Source organism: Colletotrichum paranaense, assembly GCF_030867605.1.
Source record: "Colletotrichum paranaense strain IMI 384185 chromosome Unknown Scaffold_6.1, whole genome shotgun sequence".
NCBI classification, from domain to species: domain Eukaryota; kingdom Fungi; phylum Ascomycota; class Sordariomycetes; order Glomerellales; family Glomerellaceae; genus Colletotrichum; species Colletotrichum paranaense.
This window is the reverse complement of record NW_026848964.1, coordinates 1,533,695-1,554,256: the sequence shown is the minus strand read 5'-3', so window position 1 is coordinate 1,554,256 and position 20,562 is coordinate 1,533,695. Positions and strand designations below refer to the sequence as shown.

The 20,562-nt window shown below is 56.3% G+C and overlaps 12 protein-coding genes across 12 annotated transcripts; 7 read left to right on the top strand and 5 right to left on the bottom strand.

The window, feature by feature from the left end:
* Window positions 1–306: 306 nt before the first annotated feature.
* CPAR01_08169 (ribosomal protein L34) lies at window positions 307–771 on the bottom strand (the record flags this gene model as incomplete). Its single annotated transcript, XM_060492438.1, has 2 exons — window positions 307–622; window positions 677–771. 2 exons carry the CDS (start codon window positions 769–771, stop codon window positions 307–309), a joined length of 411 nt encoding a protein of 136 aa, XP_060348808.1.
* A 252-nt stretch (window positions 772–1,023) lies between these two features.
* On the top strand, window positions 1,024–2,665 carry CPAR01_08168 (peptidase family M48; the record flags this gene model as incomplete). Its single annotated transcript, XM_060492437.1, has 2 exons — window positions 1,024–2,196; window positions 2,246–2,665. Coding segments are annotated over 2 exons (1,593 nt in total), but the record flags the coding sequence as incomplete, so codon positions are not given.
* Window positions 2,666–2,853: 188 nt separating this feature from the next.
* Window positions 2,854–3,277, bottom strand: CPAR01_08167 (uncharacterized protein; the record flags this gene model as incomplete). The annotated part of the gene is made up of 4 exons (XM_060492436.1): window positions 2,854–2,937; window positions 2,992–3,122; window positions 3,175–3,187; window positions 3,242–3,277. 4 exons carry the CDS (start codon window positions 3,275–3,277, stop codon window positions 2,854–2,856), a joined length of 264 nt encoding a protein of 87 aa, XP_060348806.1.
* A 453-nt stretch (window positions 3,278–3,730) lies between these two features.
* Window positions 3,731–4,570, top strand: CPAR01_08166 (60S ribosomal protein L38; the record flags this gene model as incomplete). The annotated part of the gene is made up of 4 exons (XM_060492435.1): window positions 3,731–3,952; window positions 4,032–4,065; window positions 4,212–4,340; window positions 4,515–4,570. The coding sequence occupies 4 exons, from the start codon at window positions 3,731–3,733 to the stop codon at window positions 4,568–4,570; spliced, it is 441 nt and encodes a 146-aa protein (XP_060348805.1).
* Window positions 4,571–5,109: 539 nt separating this feature from the next.
* Window positions 5,110–5,898, bottom strand: CPAR01_08165 (uncharacterized protein; the record flags this gene model as incomplete). Its single annotated transcript, XM_060492434.1, has 1 exon — window positions 5,110–5,898. The coding sequence occupies one exon, from the start codon at window positions 5,896–5,898 to the stop codon at window positions 5,110–5,112; it is 789 nt and encodes a 262-aa protein (XP_060348804.1).
* Window positions 5,899–8,201: 2,303 nt separating this feature from the next.
* Window positions 8,202–8,453, top strand: CPAR01_08164 (uncharacterized protein; the record flags this gene model as incomplete). The annotated part of the gene is made up of 1 exon (XM_060492433.1): window positions 8,202–8,453. The coding sequence occupies one exon, from the start codon at window positions 8,202–8,204 to the stop codon at window positions 8,451–8,453; it is 252 nt and encodes an 83-aa protein (XP_060348803.1).
* A 1,328-nt stretch (window positions 8,454–9,781) lies between these two features.
* CPAR01_08163 (mevalonate kinase) lies at window positions 9,782–11,354 on the top strand (the record flags this gene model as incomplete). Its single annotated transcript, XM_060492432.1, has 2 exons — window positions 9,782–9,991; window positions 10,071–11,354. The coding sequence occupies 2 exons, from the start codon at window positions 9,782–9,784 to the stop codon at window positions 11,352–11,354; spliced, it is 1,494 nt and encodes a 497-aa protein (XP_060348802.1).
* Window positions 11,355–11,809: 455 nt separating this feature from the next.
* Window positions 11,810–13,652, top strand: CPAR01_08162 (prenyltransferase alpha subunit; the record flags this gene model as incomplete). The annotated part of the gene is made up of 2 exons (XM_060492431.1): window positions 11,810–12,695; window positions 12,775–13,652. 2 exons carry the CDS (start codon window positions 11,810–11,812, stop codon window positions 13,650–13,652), a joined length of 1,764 nt encoding a protein of 587 aa, XP_060348801.1.
* A 277-nt stretch (window positions 13,653–13,929) lies between these two features.
* On the bottom strand, window positions 13,930–14,515 carry CPAR01_08161 (nuclear transport factor 2 domain-containing protein; the record flags this gene model as incomplete). Its single annotated transcript, XM_060492430.1, has 2 exons — window positions 13,930–14,396; window positions 14,470–14,515. The coding sequence occupies 2 exons, from the start codon at window positions 14,513–14,515 to the stop codon at window positions 13,930–13,932; spliced, it is 513 nt and encodes a 170-aa protein (XP_060348800.1).
* A 94-nt stretch (window positions 14,516–14,609) lies between these two features.
* Window positions 14,610–16,706, top strand: CPAR01_08160 (methionyl-tRNA synthetase; the record flags this gene model as incomplete). The annotated part of the gene is made up of 4 exons (XM_060492429.1): window positions 14,610–14,797; window positions 14,836–15,008; window positions 15,068–16,332; window positions 16,398–16,706. 4 exons carry the CDS (start codon window positions 14,610–14,612, stop codon window positions 16,704–16,706), a joined length of 1,935 nt encoding a protein of 644 aa, XP_060348799.1.
* A 1,177-nt stretch (window positions 16,707–17,883) lies between these two features.
* Window positions 17,884–18,831, top strand: CPAR01_08159 (N-acetyltransferase; the record flags this gene model as incomplete). Its single annotated transcript, XM_060492428.1, has 2 exons — window positions 17,884–17,913; window positions 18,184–18,831. The coding sequence occupies 2 exons, from the start codon at window positions 17,884–17,886 to the stop codon at window positions 18,829–18,831; spliced, it is 678 nt and encodes a 225-aa protein (XP_060348798.1).
* A 163-nt stretch (window positions 18,832–18,994) lies between these two features.
* Window positions 18,995–20,087, bottom strand: CPAR01_08158 (pyridoxal-phosphate dependent enzyme; the record flags this gene model as incomplete). The annotated part of the gene is made up of 2 exons (XM_060492427.1): window positions 18,995–19,946; window positions 20,002–20,087. The coding sequence occupies 2 exons, from the start codon at window positions 20,085–20,087 to the stop codon at window positions 18,995–18,997; spliced, it is 1,038 nt and encodes a 345-aa protein (XP_060348797.1).
* Between the last annotated feature and the right edge of the window lie 475 nt (window positions 20,088–20,562).

Genomic DNA, 20,562 nt, shown 5'->3' with positions numbered 1-20,562 from the left:
ATGTCAACGGCTAGCGAGCAGCCTCACGAGCCCTGCTAGCTGTTTCCGCAGAATTCAACGAATTCCCTGAAACCTACTGGTTGAGTTGTTGTACATTGGCTTCATATTGATACATATTGAACACTACCTCTCGCGGAGGCTCTAATGTTGGAGTCTTTCTTCAATCCGGCTTAGGCCATGCCCAACCTTGGCCACACCATCCCTGAGAACTCTGTCTGGGACAATCGTGCCCTTCTCTCCTCATCTGCAGCAATGTCGTCTGGTCCTTTCCACGGTTCTCCGTAGCTCTATCCTCCCACGTTACATTCAAACGCCGAGCTTCGTGCGGCCCTTCTGGCGCCTCCGTGCAATGATCTTGCGTCCGTCCTTGGTCTTCATGCGGGAAACGAAGCCGTGTCTGCGCTTCTGGATCAGGCGGGTGTTGCGGTTCATGGTGTTGCGAGGACCGCAGCGGAGCTGCATGGCGCCCAGAGCAGGGTGCTCGGTGATGGCGCTCGTGGGGACCAAGTCGGCAATGGCGCCATCGACGGTCGAGGGAGTGAACGGCGTGGCATTCGGCCGGCGGAAGGCGGATGTGAGAGGTGTGATGGACGGACGCAGCGAGGGGAGGGAGGAGAACGTCCTATGGTGCCGGTTAGTTACTATCTTCACCTACTGCTAAGGGGTTGAGGCACACCTTTGTGATGTCGATTGAATGACGACGCGCACCGGCTGGGTAGCCGGACGGGCGAGAACAGCCCTCGTCAGGCCTGTGATGGATTGGCGCATCATCTTGGCGGCAATTGTATGGTTGTCGTCGAGCGGCGTGGAGCTCAAAGTGACACTATCGACAGCTTCGAGATTTTGCGGGAAGACTTTCCTGCAATCCAACGGCAGTTCCCGTCGCTCATGCATCAAACGGGGTTCCACCGTTCGGACGGGGCTTTCGTCTGCACGCAAGACATTGCATGAGGCGGGTGTTTCAGCCAATTAAAGTTGGGGTAAGCTGGAGTCCTCGCAGCCAATGATCGACCCTGCCGGCAGCCGCAGGCCCCGAACCGCACCAGCCCGCCCCCACTTGGTCCCATTCGCCGGCTCACTGTGGACAGCTTGCCTGAGCTAACAATACTCCGTACCCAAGCACGAGCTGTCAGACCCAGCTTGCGACAAGGTCCGGAGCCTGCTTCTTTTCATCTCCAATCCCATATATTCCATTCTTGTCCCTCCTTTGCAACCCCTCCGGAATCCGAAGAAAAGCAAAGAGAGGCCAACATGGATTTTCTTCAACGCCTCGCGCGGTTCTTGGACCGACCCCTCTTCCCGTGGAAGCGCCTCATCCTCGGCTTCTCGGTCGGCCAGTTCGTCTTTGAGAGCTTCCTCTCGCTCCGCCAGTACCAGGTCCTCAAAAACACCAAGCCCCCCAAGGTTCTCGAACAGGAAGTCTCCCAGGAAGTTTTCGACAAGTCTCAGGCTTACGGTCGCGCCAAAGCGGAATTCGGTTTCATCAGCGGTCTCTGGGGTCAGATCCAGAACATTGCCTTTATCCAGTTCGACGTCCTCCCCAAGCTCTGGTCATGGTCCGGTCACCTGCTGCTGAAGTTCGCGCCGGCGCGCTTCACCGGCGAGATATCTCAGTCCATCGTCTTCGTCCTCGCCTTCATCATGATCCAGCAGGTCCTCTCGCTGCCTAGCTCCATCTACCAGACCTTTGTGCTGGAGGAGAAGTTTGGCTTCAACAAGCAGACGCCCAAGCTCTTCATCACCGACATGATCAAGTCTCAGCTCCTCGCCTTTGTCCTCGCTCCCCCGATCCTTGCCGGCTTCCTCTCCATTGTCAAGAAGACGGGCAACCAGTTTTTCTTCTACCTCTGGGCCTTCGCCGCTGGTCTCCAAGTCTTCATGATCACAATCTACCCGGTCGCCATCCTGCCTCTATTCAACAAGCTGTCGCCTTTGGAAGAGGGTGAACTGAAGAACGGCGTTGAGAGCCTTGCCAAGAGCCTGAACTTCCCCCTCCACGAACTCTATGTGATTGACGGAAGCAAGCGCAGCGCCCACAGCAACGCCTACTTTTTCGGTCTTCCCTGGAAGAAGCACATTGTCATCTACGACACCCTCATTGAGAAGAGCGAGACGCAGGAGGTTGTTGCCGTTCTGGCTCACGAGCTTGGTCACTGGAGTCTCGGCCACACCACGCGCCTCTTTGGCATCTCTCAGGTATGTTTCTGCAGTCCACCGGCGCAACAGCATTCACTAACAGCGATAGGCCCACTTCCTCTACATCTTCGCCCTCTTCTCCGTCTTCATCAGCAACAACTCCCTGTACGCCGACTTTGGCTTCCTCACGGAGCACCCCATCATCATCGGCTTCATCCTCTTCTCCGATGCGCTCTCCCCCATGGACACCGTCGTCAAGCTGCTCATGAACATCCTGAGCCGCAAGTACGAGTTCCAGGCCGACGCGTTTGCCCAGAAGCTCGGATACTCTGCTGAGCTGGCTAGATCACTCCTCAAGCTCCAGATCCAGAACCTCAGCTCCATGGACGCCGACTGGATGTACGCGACCTACCACTTCTCCCACCCGCACCTGTCGGAGCGCCTCAATGCGCTCAACTGGAAGTCTACGGGCAAGGTCACATCGGAGGAGCCCACCGTGGGCAAGACCTCTGGAAGAGACGAGTTGTAAAGGGGAAGTTAGCTGAATAGAGTGCTTGCGTCTTTCAAGAGCATTTTCGGGGTTCACACTCCGCAGACATATTTGTATTACTACTAGGTCACCCAACGAACCGGCAGGTGACTCGTCGGGTCAAGAAAGCGAATGGAATAAATCGTTTTACGCAGTGAAAGCAAACTACAAGTTTCCGTCCCACCAGCTCATCGCCTCGGGGCTCTCATGTTGGCCAGCACGCGTGCCAATAGCTCCTCTCTCGTGTCGTTGTCCTGCGGAAACAGGTTTCGCTATGTTACATGTAAGTACACAATGACGGAGACGGAGAAGAGAGCTGCAAATACCGCCGCAAGCCACCTCCTCATCTCCTCTCTGGTCCAGTCCTCGGGGTTGCCTGTGGGATCCGGCCCCGCGGGGAACATGTCGCCGCCGTAGATGGCCCATACGGCTACGGCTGTGACCAAGCCGCCGAATGCTAGTGAATGGTCAGCACTTGGGTCTTCGTGTGCGATTATATGTTGCTTTACCGAGTACGGCATTCTAAGAACGTATTAGCAGAGCAACTAAATGCAATCATTGTGATAAGGTACGGACCCTGGATCTCATGGCATTGTCTAGTGGTGTAGGCATCGTGTGTAGATGTGGCGGTGCAGTGACAGTATGTCTTGTGCAACTAATGGCCAGAACCTCAGGTTTTCGACGCGGCGAATAGGAGCAGAAAGAGCACCGATTATAAGGTATGCGAAAAGCTTAGAGGACACCTTTGGTAACGTGTTATGCGACGTGTTCGTTTATAAACTGGTTCGAGTTGAAGCGTCGTCAACCCATGCGTAAGGAAAGGTACAGGCCGAGGGTCTGGTCCAGCGCCACGTCTACCCCGAGAGCTTTCGGGGCGTGTGACGCGTGCCACAGTGACGTCCCATCTGTAATGGTGTGGTACTGCTGCCTGTGGCTGTGGAGGAACCTGGAAATCCGTGGGACCCGACGGGACCCGACTCCGCTCCTCGGTGTGGTCGGTGACAGACCCCCGGGCAGGCGACCTGTTCCAGCCCGCCCCGATAAGATAAGGTCGAACCTCGCAAGATGCATCGAGTCTCTCTCTCCCCGGCCGAGTACTCGAGCTGGTCCGTGCATTTCGCTGCCACAGGGGTCCATCCCACAAAATCAATTTTCCATCCAAAAAAGCCCACGAAAGTCTCACGACAGCAACCACTCAATCCGACCAGACAAGACCCCCTTCGTTGTCGCCAATCCCCCCCGAAAAATACCGCCAAGATGCCTCGCGAAATCGGTGATATCAAGCAGGTACGTTGCAGTGCTGTTGAATTATTGTTCTTGTAGATATCACCGGGAGAAAAATGACTAATAATTGCTGCTTCTGTAGTTCATTGAGATTGCCCGGAGAAAGGACGCTTCCTGTATGCCATGACCTGATTCCCTTCCTCCCACTATCACACACCCGACGCTCGAACGACTATTTCGACTAGAAGATAAACTTCGAATCTCGGACAAGAGAAAGATCCAGAAAAGGAACAGCATTTTCTAACGTGTACATGAATCATAGCCGCTCGCATCAAGAAGAGCACCAAGAACTCCCAGATCAAGTTCAAGGTCCGCTGCCAGCGCCACCTCTACACCCTCGTCCTCAAGGACTCCGACAAGGCCGAGAAGCTCAAGCAGTCCCTCCCCCCTCGTACGTTTTGAACTCTCTTTCTAGATCATCCCTCGGCGCAGTTCTACCCCTCGAATTTCCCTTTCGGAAAAAAAAAAGACCTCGTACGCAGTCGAGGGATACTGAAAGGAGAAAATGCAGACGGGGGACAATCGCGAATTTATCAAACTGTCGCTAACCACCATTTCCCTGCAGAGCTCCAGATCAAGGACGTCCCCAAGAAGAACCCCAAGGGCAAGTCCTCCGCATAAGGGATTCCCGTAAAAAACGTCTCGAAACAAAAATCGTCAAAAGGAAAACTTTGAGCTTCGATGGGGATATAAAAGCATGAGTACGGATAGCCTGTCATGAGGTCAATGGAATGAATTTTTGACTCGTTCCCCCACCTGGGTTCTGTGTTTTTTCGTGGGGCTATTGGCCGGTCGGTCTATTTGGGGGAAAATGAGGTTTTGAAAAGCGTAGTGTTTTGTTTTCTCTCGGTTCTGTACCTTGAATGGTACGGGAACGGGGAAGGCAACCTGCGTCACCACATAACATGGCGTCGAGGAATATCACCTAGGCAATTTGCGAGATGAGATGGAGACTGTGCCAACGTTTGTTGCTAGTCAGACATTTCCCGCCAACGAAGAAACCATTGAACACAAAAGACTGCCACCGCCCGTGCCCCTCTTCTCTAACGGTCCTCTTGCAAACCGGACAGTGCTAGCAACACTCTTGGAGGCCGTCTACCATCTAAACGCCAAAGGCTCCGTGTCTCTGGTCTATCGACGTCCGTACCGTCATAGCCCCCTCACATGAGCCGCTTGTAGTGCCAAATGTCTGTCCCCGTCACAAACTCCTGAATGCCAGCCCATTCCTTGAACCCCTCGTGCTCCGCGATCGCCTTGTGCTGTTCCACCGTCTCCCAGCCGCAGTACATGACATACTCCTCGAGGTCCTCGGCGGCTTTCTCAATTCGCCAGCCGCCGCGGACGGGAAACGGCTTCGACGACTCCTCGACAACCCACTTGGCCTCGGCGTACTTTTTGACAAACTCCTCCCTCTTCTCCGACTTCACCCCGAACCGCCCGACGCTGAGCACCGGCGCCTTCAGGAGGGATGGCGGCTCGTCTTGCGCCTTCTTTTTGCCCTCTGCCTTGCTCTCTTCCTCGGGTACCGGCGCTTCCGGCTGCTTGCCCTTGGAGTCCATCTCCGCTTCTGCAGCCCCCTCCTTCGTCTCCGACGGTGCTGATGCAAGCGTCGCAAAGATGGGCGCGTCAATGTGAAAGAATAGCACGCTTCGCGGACCCTCGATGTGAATATGTGGCATCAGCTTGGCCATGACGTTCTGGTTTTCGGGTGACGCGATCCACTCCCCATGCGCCTGCGGCGAATCCCACTGCGCCGCCAGGAGTATTACGGTCGGGTCCTCGACCTGCTGGAGGATGGCGGTGCCGCGCTCTATCCGGGTCGGCGGCAGGCCGGGCTTCTGGCGCAGAACCCAGGTGTCCTGGACGGTCTGGCAGTAGTCCATGAGCTCCTTGACCTCCTCGGTGAGGGGCTCCTTGAATTGGAGAAGAGCGAGCTCCGTGACGGCCATCGCTGCGAGCTTGTTCGATTTTGACGGCGAGGGCGAGTTCGCTTTCTTCTGCAGACAGAGATATCAAGTTGAGGACGGCAATTCCGGGGTTCGCGGGGTCAGCGGGAAGCTCTTCGCGCGGGGTTCGGTGCGGGCCGGGGGATAGTACAAAGGTACTTTGGAGCTTTGGGTATAAAGATACAAGGGATAGCCCCTCTCTGCTCGAGATGATGTCTCGGGAAGAATCTCAGGCCTTGCCAAAGTCTTTGTGTTTTCGATTCGCTCAAGTCAACATCGGAGCATCCGAGGAGATAATGGAGTATGAAGTCCACTTGGCGGGGCAGTGAGGCTGCAGGATGATACCGATGCGGGACGAGTGACGCTGACGCCCGGCGAGGAGCGGCACAGACACGACGGTCCTAGGTTAGTGTAGGAGCCGGTAGCTTAGTGATAGGCTCAATTGTGTGACAGCCTAAAGCTGATATGCATTGTTCTTCCGTCTGAAGAGGCCAAGCAAGCTTGAACTTCCCCTCAATGCTTTGGCTCTGCTGGACGTTTACCCCGCCGTTGCAGTATTTCCCCGTGGATTATACTTTTGCCCGTTGTGTCCCAAGTCTTTGATAGCTCTACGCAAGGTTGCAAGCCGTTACTTGAGCTAAATTGTAATACGAAAAAGTCGGCTCTCCTGGCACGTCGATGTGGCACTGGCTAAGCCGGCATCTCGTGGCTAATTCGGAACGTCCACCTAGATCTAAGTGCATTGAAGTTCTCGTTTCTGTGCCATCTCTGAGATCTAACGATCGCAGAATAGAGGCTGTCTATGGGCCTAAGGGTGATATGCTTGACGATGCTCCATGCCAAATCATTTGAAGCGGCGTGTTTCCTTAGTAGATGCTATCGGAAACGCAACATGCAGCCGTGATTATTGAGATTGCGCGCCTGGACCATTAGCAAGACGAGAACATCATCAGCCTCTGTTCCTGCCAAGCGTTTGCTTGTCTCGACCTATCGTGCTGGGCGATCGACAAGTCTCCTCAGGCGAGGAGACAGACCCGCAAATGCACTGCGCAGTCTGCGCCTCGGTGGTCAAGCTGAGAGCTCCCCGGCACGCCCGGCGAGGGATCAACGGCAAGGTATCGATAAGCCAACCTTCGTGTTCGCGGCATCCACTGCCTGCCGGTAAGCGTCCATGTCTGGCGGAAAACGGTGCTCCAGGCACGGCCGCCGCTGCATTTCCCAACGAGCCTCACGAGAGCTGGCATTGAGACAGTTGCCTGAGCCTTTTCGTTATGATGCGGCGATGCAGCCCGTTTCTCAATCCAAGACACGGAGCTGCCAAACGGTGAAGGTGTCACAAATTGGAGAGACAGGAGGGCTTTGTGTGACGGGTTGTCGTATCCCTTGGCGCCTGTTCTCCCTTTCCCCCGATACTGGAACTGCTGTGATACCTCACCGCCTCGAGTCTTGGTTCTTTCTCTGTGTCATCCACGATGCAATCTCTTTGTTATTGGCTGGTCGTGGCTGGGTCAACGCATGTCGAGTCCGCGATCGGTGGTGTTGGTCGCATCGGACTGCCCATGTTGGTCGGAGGCTCTTGGCCGGGGTGAACTGCCTATGCGGACGCCCTTTGAGCAGATCGGTGCTACCACAGCCCCTACCACGAACGAGTAGAGGCATCAGACGAAACGACGCTCGATCGCCCCAATGGTGACAAAATTGGCGATTTAGGGGTCGTCGTCGAATGATCTGGCACTTCTGGGCTATTCTGCCGTCGTAATCTCCCAGCCGCGCCGCAACTCAAAGCTTCTCGGCGGTGGCTTGGAGACGCCCATAGCTGTCGCCTGCAAGCCTGATTTGCGTGTGGTGCTGTTGGCGACTGCTGGTGTTGAACCGCAAGGCTTGTTGCTTCGCATCGCTTTTGATGGAAGACATAGTTGATACTCCGTACTCCATACAATTATGGGCAATAGAGGTACCATGCAGCCGGTCAGCATCGAATCGAAGCCTTGAAAGAAAGTCGATTCAGCTACGGTTTGGAACCAGTGAGGTAGCAGCTCAAGAGCTCCGAGCCGTCAGCTTCGCATGCGAAACGACAGTCTCGAGCAGCCGGGCGTTGGATGTGGCGCTGTCAAAGGCTGCTGTTCCCAACTTGGTGTGTTCAAGTCGTGTCCCCCACCATCAGGGCTGTGCAGGAGACAGAATGTATCCTGGTGGTAAGAAGTGCCCATAGAAGGGAGCTTGAGGTGCCATCGACGAAGTACCACAAGTACCACAAGTACCACAGGTGACAGAGCTAGTGCAAGGTGAGAAGCAGGTCGCCATTGATGGCCGCCCTCCTTCCAGCGTTCCACGGATTCCACCTGCAGCAACCCCTGTCAAGGCAATCGGGTGCTTGCCGGGAAACTGCCCACCAGGCCGGGAACATGTTCAGTCATCAGGGGATAGACGAGAGAGCGAGCCAATGGAGGAGCACCGCCATCATGTTGGCACGGCGAGGTGCTGCGAGAAAGCAAGGTACCAAGTATAGGCCATTCGACGGCATGTTCCCTGACTGTGTTGTGTTGGACCCCAGGTAACATTATTGATGACAAGTAAGCGTAATGACTGCCAGGCATCATCGTCAGAAACCTAACCATCACGCACTCCAGCAGCATAGCCCTTACCTGACCATGTGAGACTAGCAGCCTACCAAGTACATACGTTTCGAGGACATCATTGTGCTTGTCCCGGAGCTGCGTTTCGTCCCAAGTCCCAACAAGACCTGCATGGCGCATTTGGCCCAATGAGCCACCAGGTGCCTACCTAGACATGGGCGTGGGCTTCCATTAGTTCCATCGAATCGACCCGTGGAGCTTCCAAAAGATTTTCTTGTGGCTGGACAACCATCTGGACAACCATCTGGAAACATTCCACCCCCGGACTGGGACCCCCGTTCTCCCGCATGGCATCCAAATCAAGTCTCAATTGCGATACCGTCTTTTCTCTGTCCATTCTTCCCAAGCATGAGGGAGACCGTGAACCCTAGAGCGGGTGCCCAGGCATTCTAACGGAGCACGTCTGAATCAACCACACCCCAAGTCTCCGTCTGTCGTGATACAGTTTTCTCGCCAAGTAGTTACCATCCATCACGAAGAAAGTATCCTATAGGCACGCTACTCTGCCTGCCCTTACAGACCACCTTACAGGCTTACCCCTTTGGTGATCGTCTTTCCCCATGTTTTCCTGTCTAATACCTAATGACGGACCCAGCGTCTTCGCTCCGTGACCCGTCGAGTCTCCTTGTCCTTGTCCATGTCGAGCTCCAGCAGCTGCGCAACCACGTTGTCCAATTTGCGGCTTGCCCATCCACCACCCCCCGGAACCTGGGAAAGCTAAATTGCCTAACTGAATCCAGCGTCCCATTCTCTCGTCCTCTAATAAAAGTCCTTGGATTACTGTATTACCAACGAGCTAGGCCACTCCTCAACTTCTCCTGGAGTCCTGCATCCATCCTCCTGTCTCTCTTCTCACTACTCACGCGCGCCGCTCATCGTCACCCGCTTCCGCTTCCGCCTCTCTTCTCTCACACTCTCTCCCAACAACTTTTTTTCTGCTTCACCACCCTCTCTCGCTCGCTCTGCCTCTCGCTCTCCACCACTTGCGCCAGCACCCACCTACCTCGTCAAGCCTTCTATCACGACCCATCTTGCAGCTGTCGTCTCGTTCGCTCCGCTACCACTACTACCCACCAATTGACCCCTCACAGCACCACCCATTCGGCACCCCCTAGACGACCCTGACAGTTGGGCTACCTATGCGCTGCCTCTAGTACGCCTCTCGAACAAACACACGATACCGACAACCTCCTTTTGCCCCTTCGCATACCTTGGCTTCTACCTCCTTGCACCACCGAGCAACGCGTCACATGGCTGTCTTTGCTCCAGAAACGCGAAACGGGGCTGACAGCATTGCCATCAATGGCATACCACCCGCCGCCTATGTAAATGGCAACGGCAACCTGGCGCATCGCCTCAAAATGGAACGCAAACAGTCCTCGCCCATGATGCCGGCCTTCATGGTCTCGGCACCGGGAAAAGTCATCGTTTTTGGAGAGCACGCCGTCGTTCACGGCAAGGTACGTTTGCGCCCCAAACCCCCTTTTTCCCCTCCATCAATTTGGCCCATAATCTGACTGACCCACGTTGAACCAACAGGCCGCAATCGCCGCTGCCATCTCTTTGCGATCATACCTCCTCGTCACCTCCCTCTCCAAGTCGAGGAGAACAGTCTCGCTCCGTTTCCCAGATATCGACCTGCAACACACATGGAATATCGACGACCTGCCGTGGGCTACCTTCCAGCACCCTTCAAAGAAGAAGTCCTACTACGACCTTGTGACGGAGCTTGACCCGGACCTGGTTGCAGCCATCCAACCAAACCTTGCAGAAATATCACCGCACAAGTCTGACCAAGTACGAAAAGTGCACCAAAACTCGGCCTCGGCCTTCCTGTACATCTTCCTATCGCTTGGCCACCAGTCTTTCACAGGATGCCTCTACACTCTTCGGTCAACGATTCCTATTGGCGCTGGTCTGGGCAGCAGTGCGTCGATCGCCGTCTGCCTGGCAGCGGCTCTTCTCCTGCAGCTGCGCACACTGTCAGGCCCACACCCGGATCAGCCCCCTGACGAGGCCAGGTTGCAAGTGGAGAGAATCAACCGGTGGGCGTTTGTCTGCGAGATGTGCATACACGGCAACCCTTCAGGCGTCGACAACACCGTTTCAACCCAAGGCAAGGCTGTGGTCTTCCAGCGGACGAATTACAGCAAACCCCCGGCCGTGCGACCTCTCTGGGACTTCCCCGAGCTCCCCCTTCTCCTCGTCGACACGAGGCAGGCCAAGTCGACGGCATTCGAAGTGGCCAAGGTCGGCAAGCTCAAGAAGACACATCCGGAGCTGGTTGGCAGTATCCTGGACGCCATTGACAAGGTCACGGTTGCGGCAGACACTCTGATTGGAAACGAAACATTTGACAACGAGGAGGAAGAAAGTCTACGGAAGGTGGGAGAGCTGATGACGATCAATCACGGATTGCTCGTCTCTTTGGGGGTGTCCCACCCGCGTCTGGAGCGGATAAGAGAGCTGGTGGATCACGAAGGCATTGGATGGACGAAGCTGACTGGCGCTGGCGGCGGCGGTTGCTCCATCACTTTGCTGAAGCCCGATGTGCCCAAGGACAAGCTTAACAGGCTGGAATCTCAACTGGAAGACGAAGGCTACGAAAAATTCGAAACAACCCTTGGCGGTGACGGCGTTGGCGTGCTCTGGCCGGCAGTACTCAAGAACGGAATGGACGAAGACAATGAAGGAGGCATGGAAATCGACCAAGAGAGTTTCCTGAACGCCGACGGCAACGAGGGTGTCGAGAAGCTGGTGGGCGTTCACGGGGGCGTAGGCGAGCGAGAAGGCTGGAAGTTCTGGCGCGTCGAGAGCCATTGATGAGGTTGCGACAAGCTTAATCTGCTTCTAAACTAACCTTTTTCTAACCGGCCTTGCCATGGTGCAAGGCAGAGAAGATTTACTGGCTACATTGGGTTATTTGCCATACGACATGATAATATGAGGAGGAGAAGGGAACAGCTTTGGGTGCGGCTTCATGTATCTATTTTTAATCGGCGCTGAGAGCTTAGAAGTCCACCTTGCGGTGCTAAAATTAATGCTTTGTTGATTGACACTGTCGTCTGAGGGATGCATCCTCAATTGCCAATGTCTTGGATTTGGCGGTACCTTTTCCAACTGAAGCATGTCTTGGGAGAAATCCGGTGTCGAAAAATCCAGGGGCATCTTCCCGTAGTGGGGTATCGGCCGTTGGAGAGCATTTTCCACAGCCCAAAGACAGTCTGATCTCGGCTGGCCCAGCTCAACCCCGCCATAACCCAAAGCCAACCGCAGACATGCCCGCCAAATCAAAGGTCAGCTCCAAAGCCAAGGAAGCTGAGAGCAAGAGTACGTTGGCATCAGCCGTGTTCCTGACTGTCGGATCATACAGCTCCTCTCTCTGGACCCTCATCGTCGCTCACTACCTCTGGTTCCGAGCTTTCTTCCTCCCGCATGCTGACTTAGGCTCTCCCAACGCAGGCAAGCAAACATCATCATCATCCACCGCCGCCGCAGCCCAAGAACTACCAAAGACGGTCAACGAGCGCTCCCTCCACCGCTTCTACCAGACGAACCCGCACGAGCGAAAGCGAGAGGAGGCCGGCGGGCTCCACAGCCTGACACCCGCGGAGCGACAGGCCTGGGTCAACGCGAGCCTCGTACGCCGCGTAGCGAGCAAGGAGATTTGCCTCAACAACAAGGCGGAGCGCGAGTTCTGGAAGCAGGTCAACCGCGAGAGCCCGCCCATCCGCCGCCTCGACCGGCAAAAGACGACGCAGGCCGAAAAGGGTAGCGGTATCGCCGCCGTCTACGACTGGGGCAAGGACAAGAACGGCCGCGACGTGGGCGAGTACCCCCTCGAGCATTTCGCCGCGCGCGCCGCCAAGCAGGCCCAGCTTACCGCGCTCGAGATCCTGCACAGGCGGTTCCTTCAACGGAGGGAGTTTGCGAGCGCCGGAGTCACGGACGCCACGACGGGCAAGATCGAGGAGATTACGAAAGAGGATATCCAGGAGGAGACGCAGAGACGGAGGGAGATGTCGGCCATTAGGAAGGAACTTTACGGCGACAAAATGGGGCCGTACGCAACGGACCCGGAGTGGGACGACGTCATGCCGATTCCTGCAGAGGAGCCCGAGGGGGCGCTGGCTACGATTGCTTATCCGGAGGACTACGCCGAGGGTAAATAATTCAAGTCTTTTATGTCTGAAAGTTTGACTGTAAGCTGCTAGTATGTTGGGCACTGACACCGTGTGTCTAGTCATGAGCTACCTACGCGCCGTCATGGTATCCGAGGAATACAGCCCACGATGCCTCCGCCTCACGGAGCACGTCATCTCCATGAACCCGGCGCACTACACCGTCTGGCTGTACCGATTCAAGATCGTCCGGGCCCTCGAGACGCCGCTCGCCGACGAGATCGAGTGGCTCAACGAGGTCTCGCTCGAGCACATCAAGAACTACCAGATCTGGCACCACCGGCAGCTGCTGCTGGACCACTACTACGAGGGCATCAAGGCGACGCCGGACGAGGTGAAGCGCTTCGGCCGGTCCGAGACGGAGTTCCTCACGCGCATGCTCGAGGAGGACACGAAGAACTACCACGTCTGGAGCTACAGGCAGTACCTGGTGCGCAAGCTGGGGCTGTGGAACATGCAGGAGCTGCTGTCGACGCAGAACTGGATCGAGGAGGACGTGCGCAACAACTCGGCGTGGTCGCACCGCTTCTTCCTCGTTTTCAGCGACCCGGCCAACTCTACCGAGGGTTCGCACGCGACGGAGCACGATCCCAAGGTCCCCGCCGACGTGGTCGATCGCGAGATCCGCTACGTCGAGGAGAAGGCGCTGCTGGCACCGCAGAACCAGGCGGCGTGGAATTACCTGCGCGGCGTGCTGGTCAAGGGTGGGCGCAAGCTCGAGACGGCCGAGGCGTTTGCGGGGCAGTTTGTCAAGAATGTGGGCGCGGAGGAGGACAAGGAAGAGGTGCGCAGCAGCCACGCGCTGGATTTCTTGGCGGAGGTGTTGGCGGAGAAGGGACAGAAGGAGGAGGCGGCCAAGTATCTGGACCGGCTGGCGGCCAAGTGGGATCCCGTGAGGGCTGGATACTGGAAGTACCGCAAGCAGCAGCTTGGGGCGTGAGTTTTGCATAGCTATCGACGTTGCTGTTTCTATGAATCGAGACACCCCTTCTTCATCGTGCGCAGGTGCATCAAGTCGGGTCTCCTATATATCCCATCGAGCTTCTGCTTGCCGTCCCATGTCGAATTCATTCTATCTCCGAGTCAGCAGGCGAACAAAGAAGAGGATACAAGACAAGACTCACCTCCATTGTGTGGTATAGGACACGTCGTTTCGCTCGTCATCGTCGCTCTCGCTTTAATAATCCCAAAAGGCCCATTCTATGCTCTCCCCCATCTCACAGCGCGCGAAAGTTCTGGCTCATAATCAACCACCGCCTCGCGCCCCTCGGCGGATTCTTGCCAAACGTATCCCAATTCGGCACCAGCACAAATACCTCGTTGAACGTCTTTGCGGGAGCATCCCGGCCCCTGCCGTAGTGTACCCTGCCCGTGACCTGCGCCATGATGCTGCACTTTGCGCCCTTTTCGTCGCCCTTTTGCAGGTGCTCGGGGCAACCCAGGGAGAAATCGCTATTGACGACGTGGGCGTCGAGGGACTCGACCTCGTGGTGAACGTCGGCGCCCTGCGCGTCGAGGAGGGCGACGTACTCGTCGGGACCGCCTTGGAGGACGGCGCCGTTGATGGAGATGTCGGGCGGGGACGGGTATTTAGAGCAGCAGGTTGTGTAGAACTTTTCGAGGGTGCCGCCTTGTTTGCGGCGGTTGAGGGCTTCGTAATAGGCGTCTGCGAAGTTTGAGGCCGCTGGGGATGCATGTGTTAGTTCTATCATGAGGTAGAGAGTGAGTCTGGTGGGAGGGGATGAAAATGGAAGTACCGTCGGCCGAGGCCCTCATTTCTGTTTCGCGAGAGGGGAGAGACATGATTGCGGTGCTCTGTTCGTGTGCTTCAGCCCGAGTTGTGTTGAAGGAAGAAAGTTGGAAATCGTATTGTGTACTCGGCGGTGTTGTCGCAACAATGCAAGCGTTGAAAGGACGAGGGAAGAAGTTTGGCGGGGCATTACAGGGATCGCGCGCCGATAAGAGCTCTGGGCCGTTATCGACCAACACAATCCGTACGGTGCATTTGGAGCGAGGAACATTGCAAGCTTTCGATTCATCACGCAACCTGCCCATCCCCGCTGTTGACGGCACGCTTCTTAAGCGGTAAGCTCGACAACAACAGGTTCAATGAGACCAGCAAGGCTATCGACAGCTTCGGCGTTCCGCAATCGCCGCCATGTCCCGGCGATGCGATCGCCCTGGGTCTGTCCCTCGTGCACCCACGGGCAGACATCGCGACGCCGTTTCGCGAGCTCCGACAGCAAGGGCGACAAGCCGTACTACGTGACGACGCCCATCTTTTACGTCAATGCATGTATGTGCAATTCCCATGGGGCCCTCTATCAGGCCCAAGCTAACATTTCGACTCAACAGCACCACACGTCGGCCACATGTACTCGATGCTCCTGGCAGACGTCCTGAAGCGCTGGCAAGTCCTCAAGGGCCGGACCGCGATCCTCTGCACCGGCACGGACGAGCACGGTTCCAAGGTCCAACAGGCAGCGGCGAAGCAAGGCGTGCCGGCCAAGGAGTTCTGCGACACGACGGCCGAGAAGTTTCGGGACTTGGCAAAGGCCATCGGTATGGCCAACGACCACTTCATCCGCACGACGGACCAGGACCACAAGGAGGCGGTGCAGCACTTTTGGCACCTGCTCAAGGAAAAGGGATACATTTACGAATCCAAGCACGAGGGGTGGTACTGCGTCAGCGACGAGTGCTTTTACGGCAACAATGAGATTGAGCGGCGGGTCGAGCCGCAGACGGGGCGGACCATCATGGCGGCCGTGGAGTCCGGGAACGAGGTGGAGTGGATCGAGGAGAAGAACTACCACTTCCGCATGACGGCGCTCAAGGAGAGGCTGCTCGCGTTCTACGAGGCGAACCCGGACTGGATCGTGCCGAGAGCGCGGCAGAAGGAGGTGGTGGCGTGGGTGTCCAACAACCTCGAGGACCTGTCCATCTCGCGGCCGGTGCAGAGGCTGGACTGGGGCGTGCGGGTGCCGGACGACCCGACGCAGACGATTTACGTCTGGGTCGACGCGCTCATCAACTACCTTACGAAAGCCGGTTTCCCGGGTTGGCGGCCCGGCCGCGAGCACGAGGGCGGGTGGCCGGCGGACGTGCAGGTCATTGGCAAGGATATCGTGCGGTTCCACGGAGTGTACTGGCCGGCGCTGCTGATGGCGCTGGACCTGCCGCTGCCGAAGCAGCTTCTCAGCCACGCGCACTGGACGCTGGGGAAGAAGAAGATGTCCAAGTCGCTGGGCAACGTGGTGAACCCGTTCTTCGCGATCGACCGGTGGGGTCTGGACACGATGCGGTACTTTATGATGCGGGACGGCGGGATCGAGAAGGATGCGGATTATGAGAACTCGCTCGTCATTGCCAGGTATCAGAAGGACTTGCAGTCGACGGTGGGGAACCTGATGAACCGCGTGGCTAAGAGCAAGAAGTGGAAGCTTCGGGATTCGGTGGTGTGGGCGGCGGAGAAGAGCAGCGCGTCGACGAGTCACAAGGTTGAAGGCAGCGAGGAGTTGAAGGTGTTGGTTGACGGGATGGCGCAGTCCATGGCGCAGCACATGGACGAGCTGAATCCCAACGCCGCCATTCGGAGCGTTCTCCACGTTCTGTCCGAGGTATGGACAAGCCTACATGCACCGGGGCTAACTTGTATGATTTAATACTGACTCGACGTGTCCAGGCAAACAAGTACATCTCCGCCGCGGAACCGTGGAAGCTGGCCAACTCGACGGATCCCGAGGTCCAGGCCGCTAAGCACGAGGTGATCTATTATGCGTCGGAAGCCGTCCGCTCCGCCGGCATCCTCCTGCAGCCGGTGATGCCGACCAAGATGGGTATGCTGCTTGACATGATGGGCGTCGAGGCTGGCAAGCGCCGCTTTGAGGATGCGGTGTTTGGCAAGGATTTGGCGTACGGCACGCCTGCGGTTGACTTGGGACGTCCCGGCGAGTTCAACAGCTTGTTCCCTCCCCAGCCGGCTGAGAATTGAGTGGGGAGATGTCGGGTTGGGAAGTGATCAAGAAGTGGGCTTTTGCCCCGTGTAAATATGTGTACTATCTCCGCTGTTGATGCCGTTTGTAAGATGGTGTATAGATATTGTGTAATCACACGAAACGAAGGTTCAAGGGCCTGTTTTAGCTGGAGTGCGATTCGAGGGCTTGTTCCGGAAGATGATCCAATTGCTGCAGGATCCATCTAAGATGCCTCGAAGAGATCGGCTTGTGAGGGCAAGCTGTGAGGTGTGGTCGAGACAGCGTTGTTTGCGCGCTCTTGGAGTGTGGTGCAACTTAACGTGACGAAGGGAGTGGAATTTCAACAGCAAGTCACTAGTCAAGGTGCCAGAGTGGTTAATGGGCTGCCCTGCTATCAAACCTTGATTCCAGATTAGGCAGTGGCTTCGGTCGCGCAGGTTCGAATCCTGTCCTTGACGCATTCGCGCTTACCTTTTGCACTTTGTACAATCTTTCGTTTCTATCGCGGTTGCCGATGATCAAATTTCTTTTCCCCCAACTTTTTCTCATTCAAAACTACGAATGGTTGTTGTGTTTGCTGTTTGGTTCTACGTGGCAGCTACCTAGTTATGGATGAGCTATCCAGAGTGGGGCCGGGTTGTGAGCTCCCCCCCAAGCTTTCGCATCTACAACTCCAGCACAAAAGTGTTCACTCTCCAACTTGCACATGTCCACTCGCCTCGAAAGTCTTGGGAACTCTTGGGACCGAGAAAAAAAGAGAATACCGTCAACGACAAGATTCGAACTTGCGCGACCGAAGCCACTGCCTCAACTGCTGGAACAGGACAAGTCCTGATGGATCCGTAGCAGGGCAGCCCATTAACCACTCTGGCACGTTGACTTAGCTGGGAGCTTGTGAACTGTGGGCTCTCTAGGCCAGAACTCCATCCTTGACCACATCGTACGCTTGTCTTAGCCGCAGGTACCCTTGGACTAGGTCTTCATTCCCCTCTTTTCGGACGCCTGCAGGAGAGAAGAGGAGCTTTGTTGTGGGCGAGACGGCGGGGCGGCGTTTTGGCTTTTCGGAGTGGAACCTGTGAGAGGGACAGCAACTACGGATACGGAGTGCTGCAGTTGTGAACTTGTGAAGGACGGAAAGCAACCTTGGAAACGACTTATGCAAAGTGCACAATGAGGTTGAATGAGCATACAGGCATGTACCTACCGCACCCGCGCGCCACTTCTGTTCTCGAGAGACAGAGACGGAGATGTGGCGCGATCTGTTTTGGGGTGATAATGTGCGCTTACATGCGGAACAGCCATCGTGACGCCTAGGGTGACTCTTGTCCCCTACGAGGCAAGACATGTGGAACGATATCATGAGTGGATGAGTGATCCGGTCAGCCCAGTAGCCCGCAAACAAGTGCACTTACGTTGAAGTCATCCAGTGATGATACAGATTCATGGTGCAGACGGGTGGGATAGAAGACTAACTGCGCGATTCCTTCCATACAGGATATCCAGGAAGCCACAGCATCGGAGCCGCTCACGTTGGAAGAGGAGTACGAGAACCAGCAGTCGTGGCGCACCTCTCACGACAAACTCACCTTTATCATCTGCCAGCCTCTCGACTCGTCGTCGACGACGGCGTCGACCGAGACCGTGCAAGCGGGTGAGGTTGATGCTTCGGAACGGATGATTGGTGATATCAACTTCTTCATCTATCCCTACGACGACGATGACAACGAAGATGCAGAAGGCCAGGCCGCCGCGGCAAACGAAGGGTTGTACGTCGGCGAGGTGGACGTCATGGTAGCGTCCAAGGAGCACCGCGGCAGGGGTATCGGCCATGCCGCCGTGACGACGCTGTTGACGTACGTTCACCGGAACAAGGCGCAGATCCTCGAGGAGTATGTTCATGGAGGGGAGGGGGGCAAGGGAACGACCAAGAAGGCGGCGCAGCTGAAGGGTTTGATGGTGAAGATTAAGGAGGGCAATGCCGCGAGCATTGCGCTATTTCGGCGGCTTGGGTTCGTGCAGAAGGGGGAGGTGAATTACTTTGGCGAGATTCAGATGGTTCTTGGGGACATGGATGAGTTTGTGGCCTCTTCTGCTGGCATGAAGGCTGCGGATGAGTATCGTGAGGTCTCGTATTCTAGATAGGGGGGTTTGATGCCGGTCTACAACCATGCGTGTCTAGTCTTGTCCCGTTCTCGTGTCTTCTAAGGTCTCGCCTCAAATCCTCCGGACAGAGTCTATCCTCGGGGCGTGCCCAAGCTGATGCCTCCTTTTATGCTGCCTGTTCCCAAGTACCGATGCGATGATTTCATGAAGCATTGCCATATTTTGAACGGTATTCGTTCAACATCTCCATAGTAACATTCGAACCGCCACACACAATAAGCACAATGTTCTGCTTCGCCCACTCCTCGTCCGACATGCCCGCACCGAAGTGCTTCCTAAGCGCACCGTTGTACGCCGTCGCAACTGTCGCACCACAAGCAACCTCAACCACCAGCTGCCCGTCATCCACAAAGCGCACACACGCCAGCGCCGCCTCGGCATCCGTGACCGTCACGCTCTGGAACCCGGGCGTATCCCTCGCCACCTCCCACGCCCTCGCCGCAACGCGCACCGCACCCAGCGATCCCGCAATGGACTTGATCCCTGGCAGCGTGACGTGCTCACCGGCGAGCACGCTGGCGTTGAGGCTGTCCGCGCCAACCGTCTCCACGGCCATCAGCCGCGGTTCCTTCCCTGGCCACTGGTTCTGCGAGACGCCCTGCGCGAGACCGGCTAGTAACCCGCCGCCGCCGACGGAGCACACAATCCCGTTGACTTCGACCTCGTTCCCCGGCGATGATGATGCCAACTGCGCGACGAGCTCATCGGCAATAGTGGCCGCGCCGTCCCAGACGTGCGGATGGTCAAAGGGGGGCACGTACACGCCCGCCGGGTCGTTGGCGAGCATCACCTCGCGGAGGTGGGCGTCCGCCTCGGCCCAGTTTGCGCCGATCTGGCGGACGTCGGCGCCGAGGAGGCGCAGCTTGGAGATCATGAGCGGGGAGGTGGTCATGGGCACGACGATGGTGGCCTTGCGGTTGAGGGCGATGGCCGAGGTCGCGCAGGCGAGGCCGGCGTTGCCGCCCGAGGAGCAGTAGAAGTGGGATTCTTGGTCGGCGGGCGCATCGGCGGCGGCGCGGACCATGAGGTTGCCTACGCCGCGGGACTTGAAGGAGCCTGAGGGTTGGAGGTTTTCAAGTTTGAGGTAGATGTTGCTGGGTGGTGTCAGTTGACGGGGTTCAGGTAGGCAGGTGTCATGGGAAGACTGACCATCCTGCTTCGCGAGACAGAGTAGCTGATGCGATGCATGGTGTTTGGATCCACGGCTTCTTGGTGTCTGGACCGAGGGAACCCATTGTGGCCGATTTGACGAAGCTGGAGGCTTGGTGATGGAGGCTTTTTCTCTAGTGTGAACTGAATAGAGTTAGCCGGTGGGATTTATTCCGAGGACAGTTTGGCAAAGTCGGAGTAGCATGTGGGTACACACACAAGCTCCTTTTTCGATGGGCCTTGAACTCTGAGAAATTGAAGCCCAGATCTCGACGATGTTGGTGAGATGGAAAAATGAAGAATTAAAGCCACGGGTGCCTGCTGCGAGAAACTTGGTCTCTAAGATTCAGAGCGCTCAAATAATGTATCTCGATCAGCGTCAAGTGCGTAGTGAATAAGCCAATTCGTGCGATTCTGGTAACGTTGAGAAACAACCTCATTCATGTGTTGGGTTTTTTGTATAAGTTGATGACTGCCGGTAAAGAAGCTTCTCGATAACTTGCCATGGCGCGCTGGCCCGACTAAGAGTGTCAAGTTACTGCATTGAGTCAAGTAAAGGGC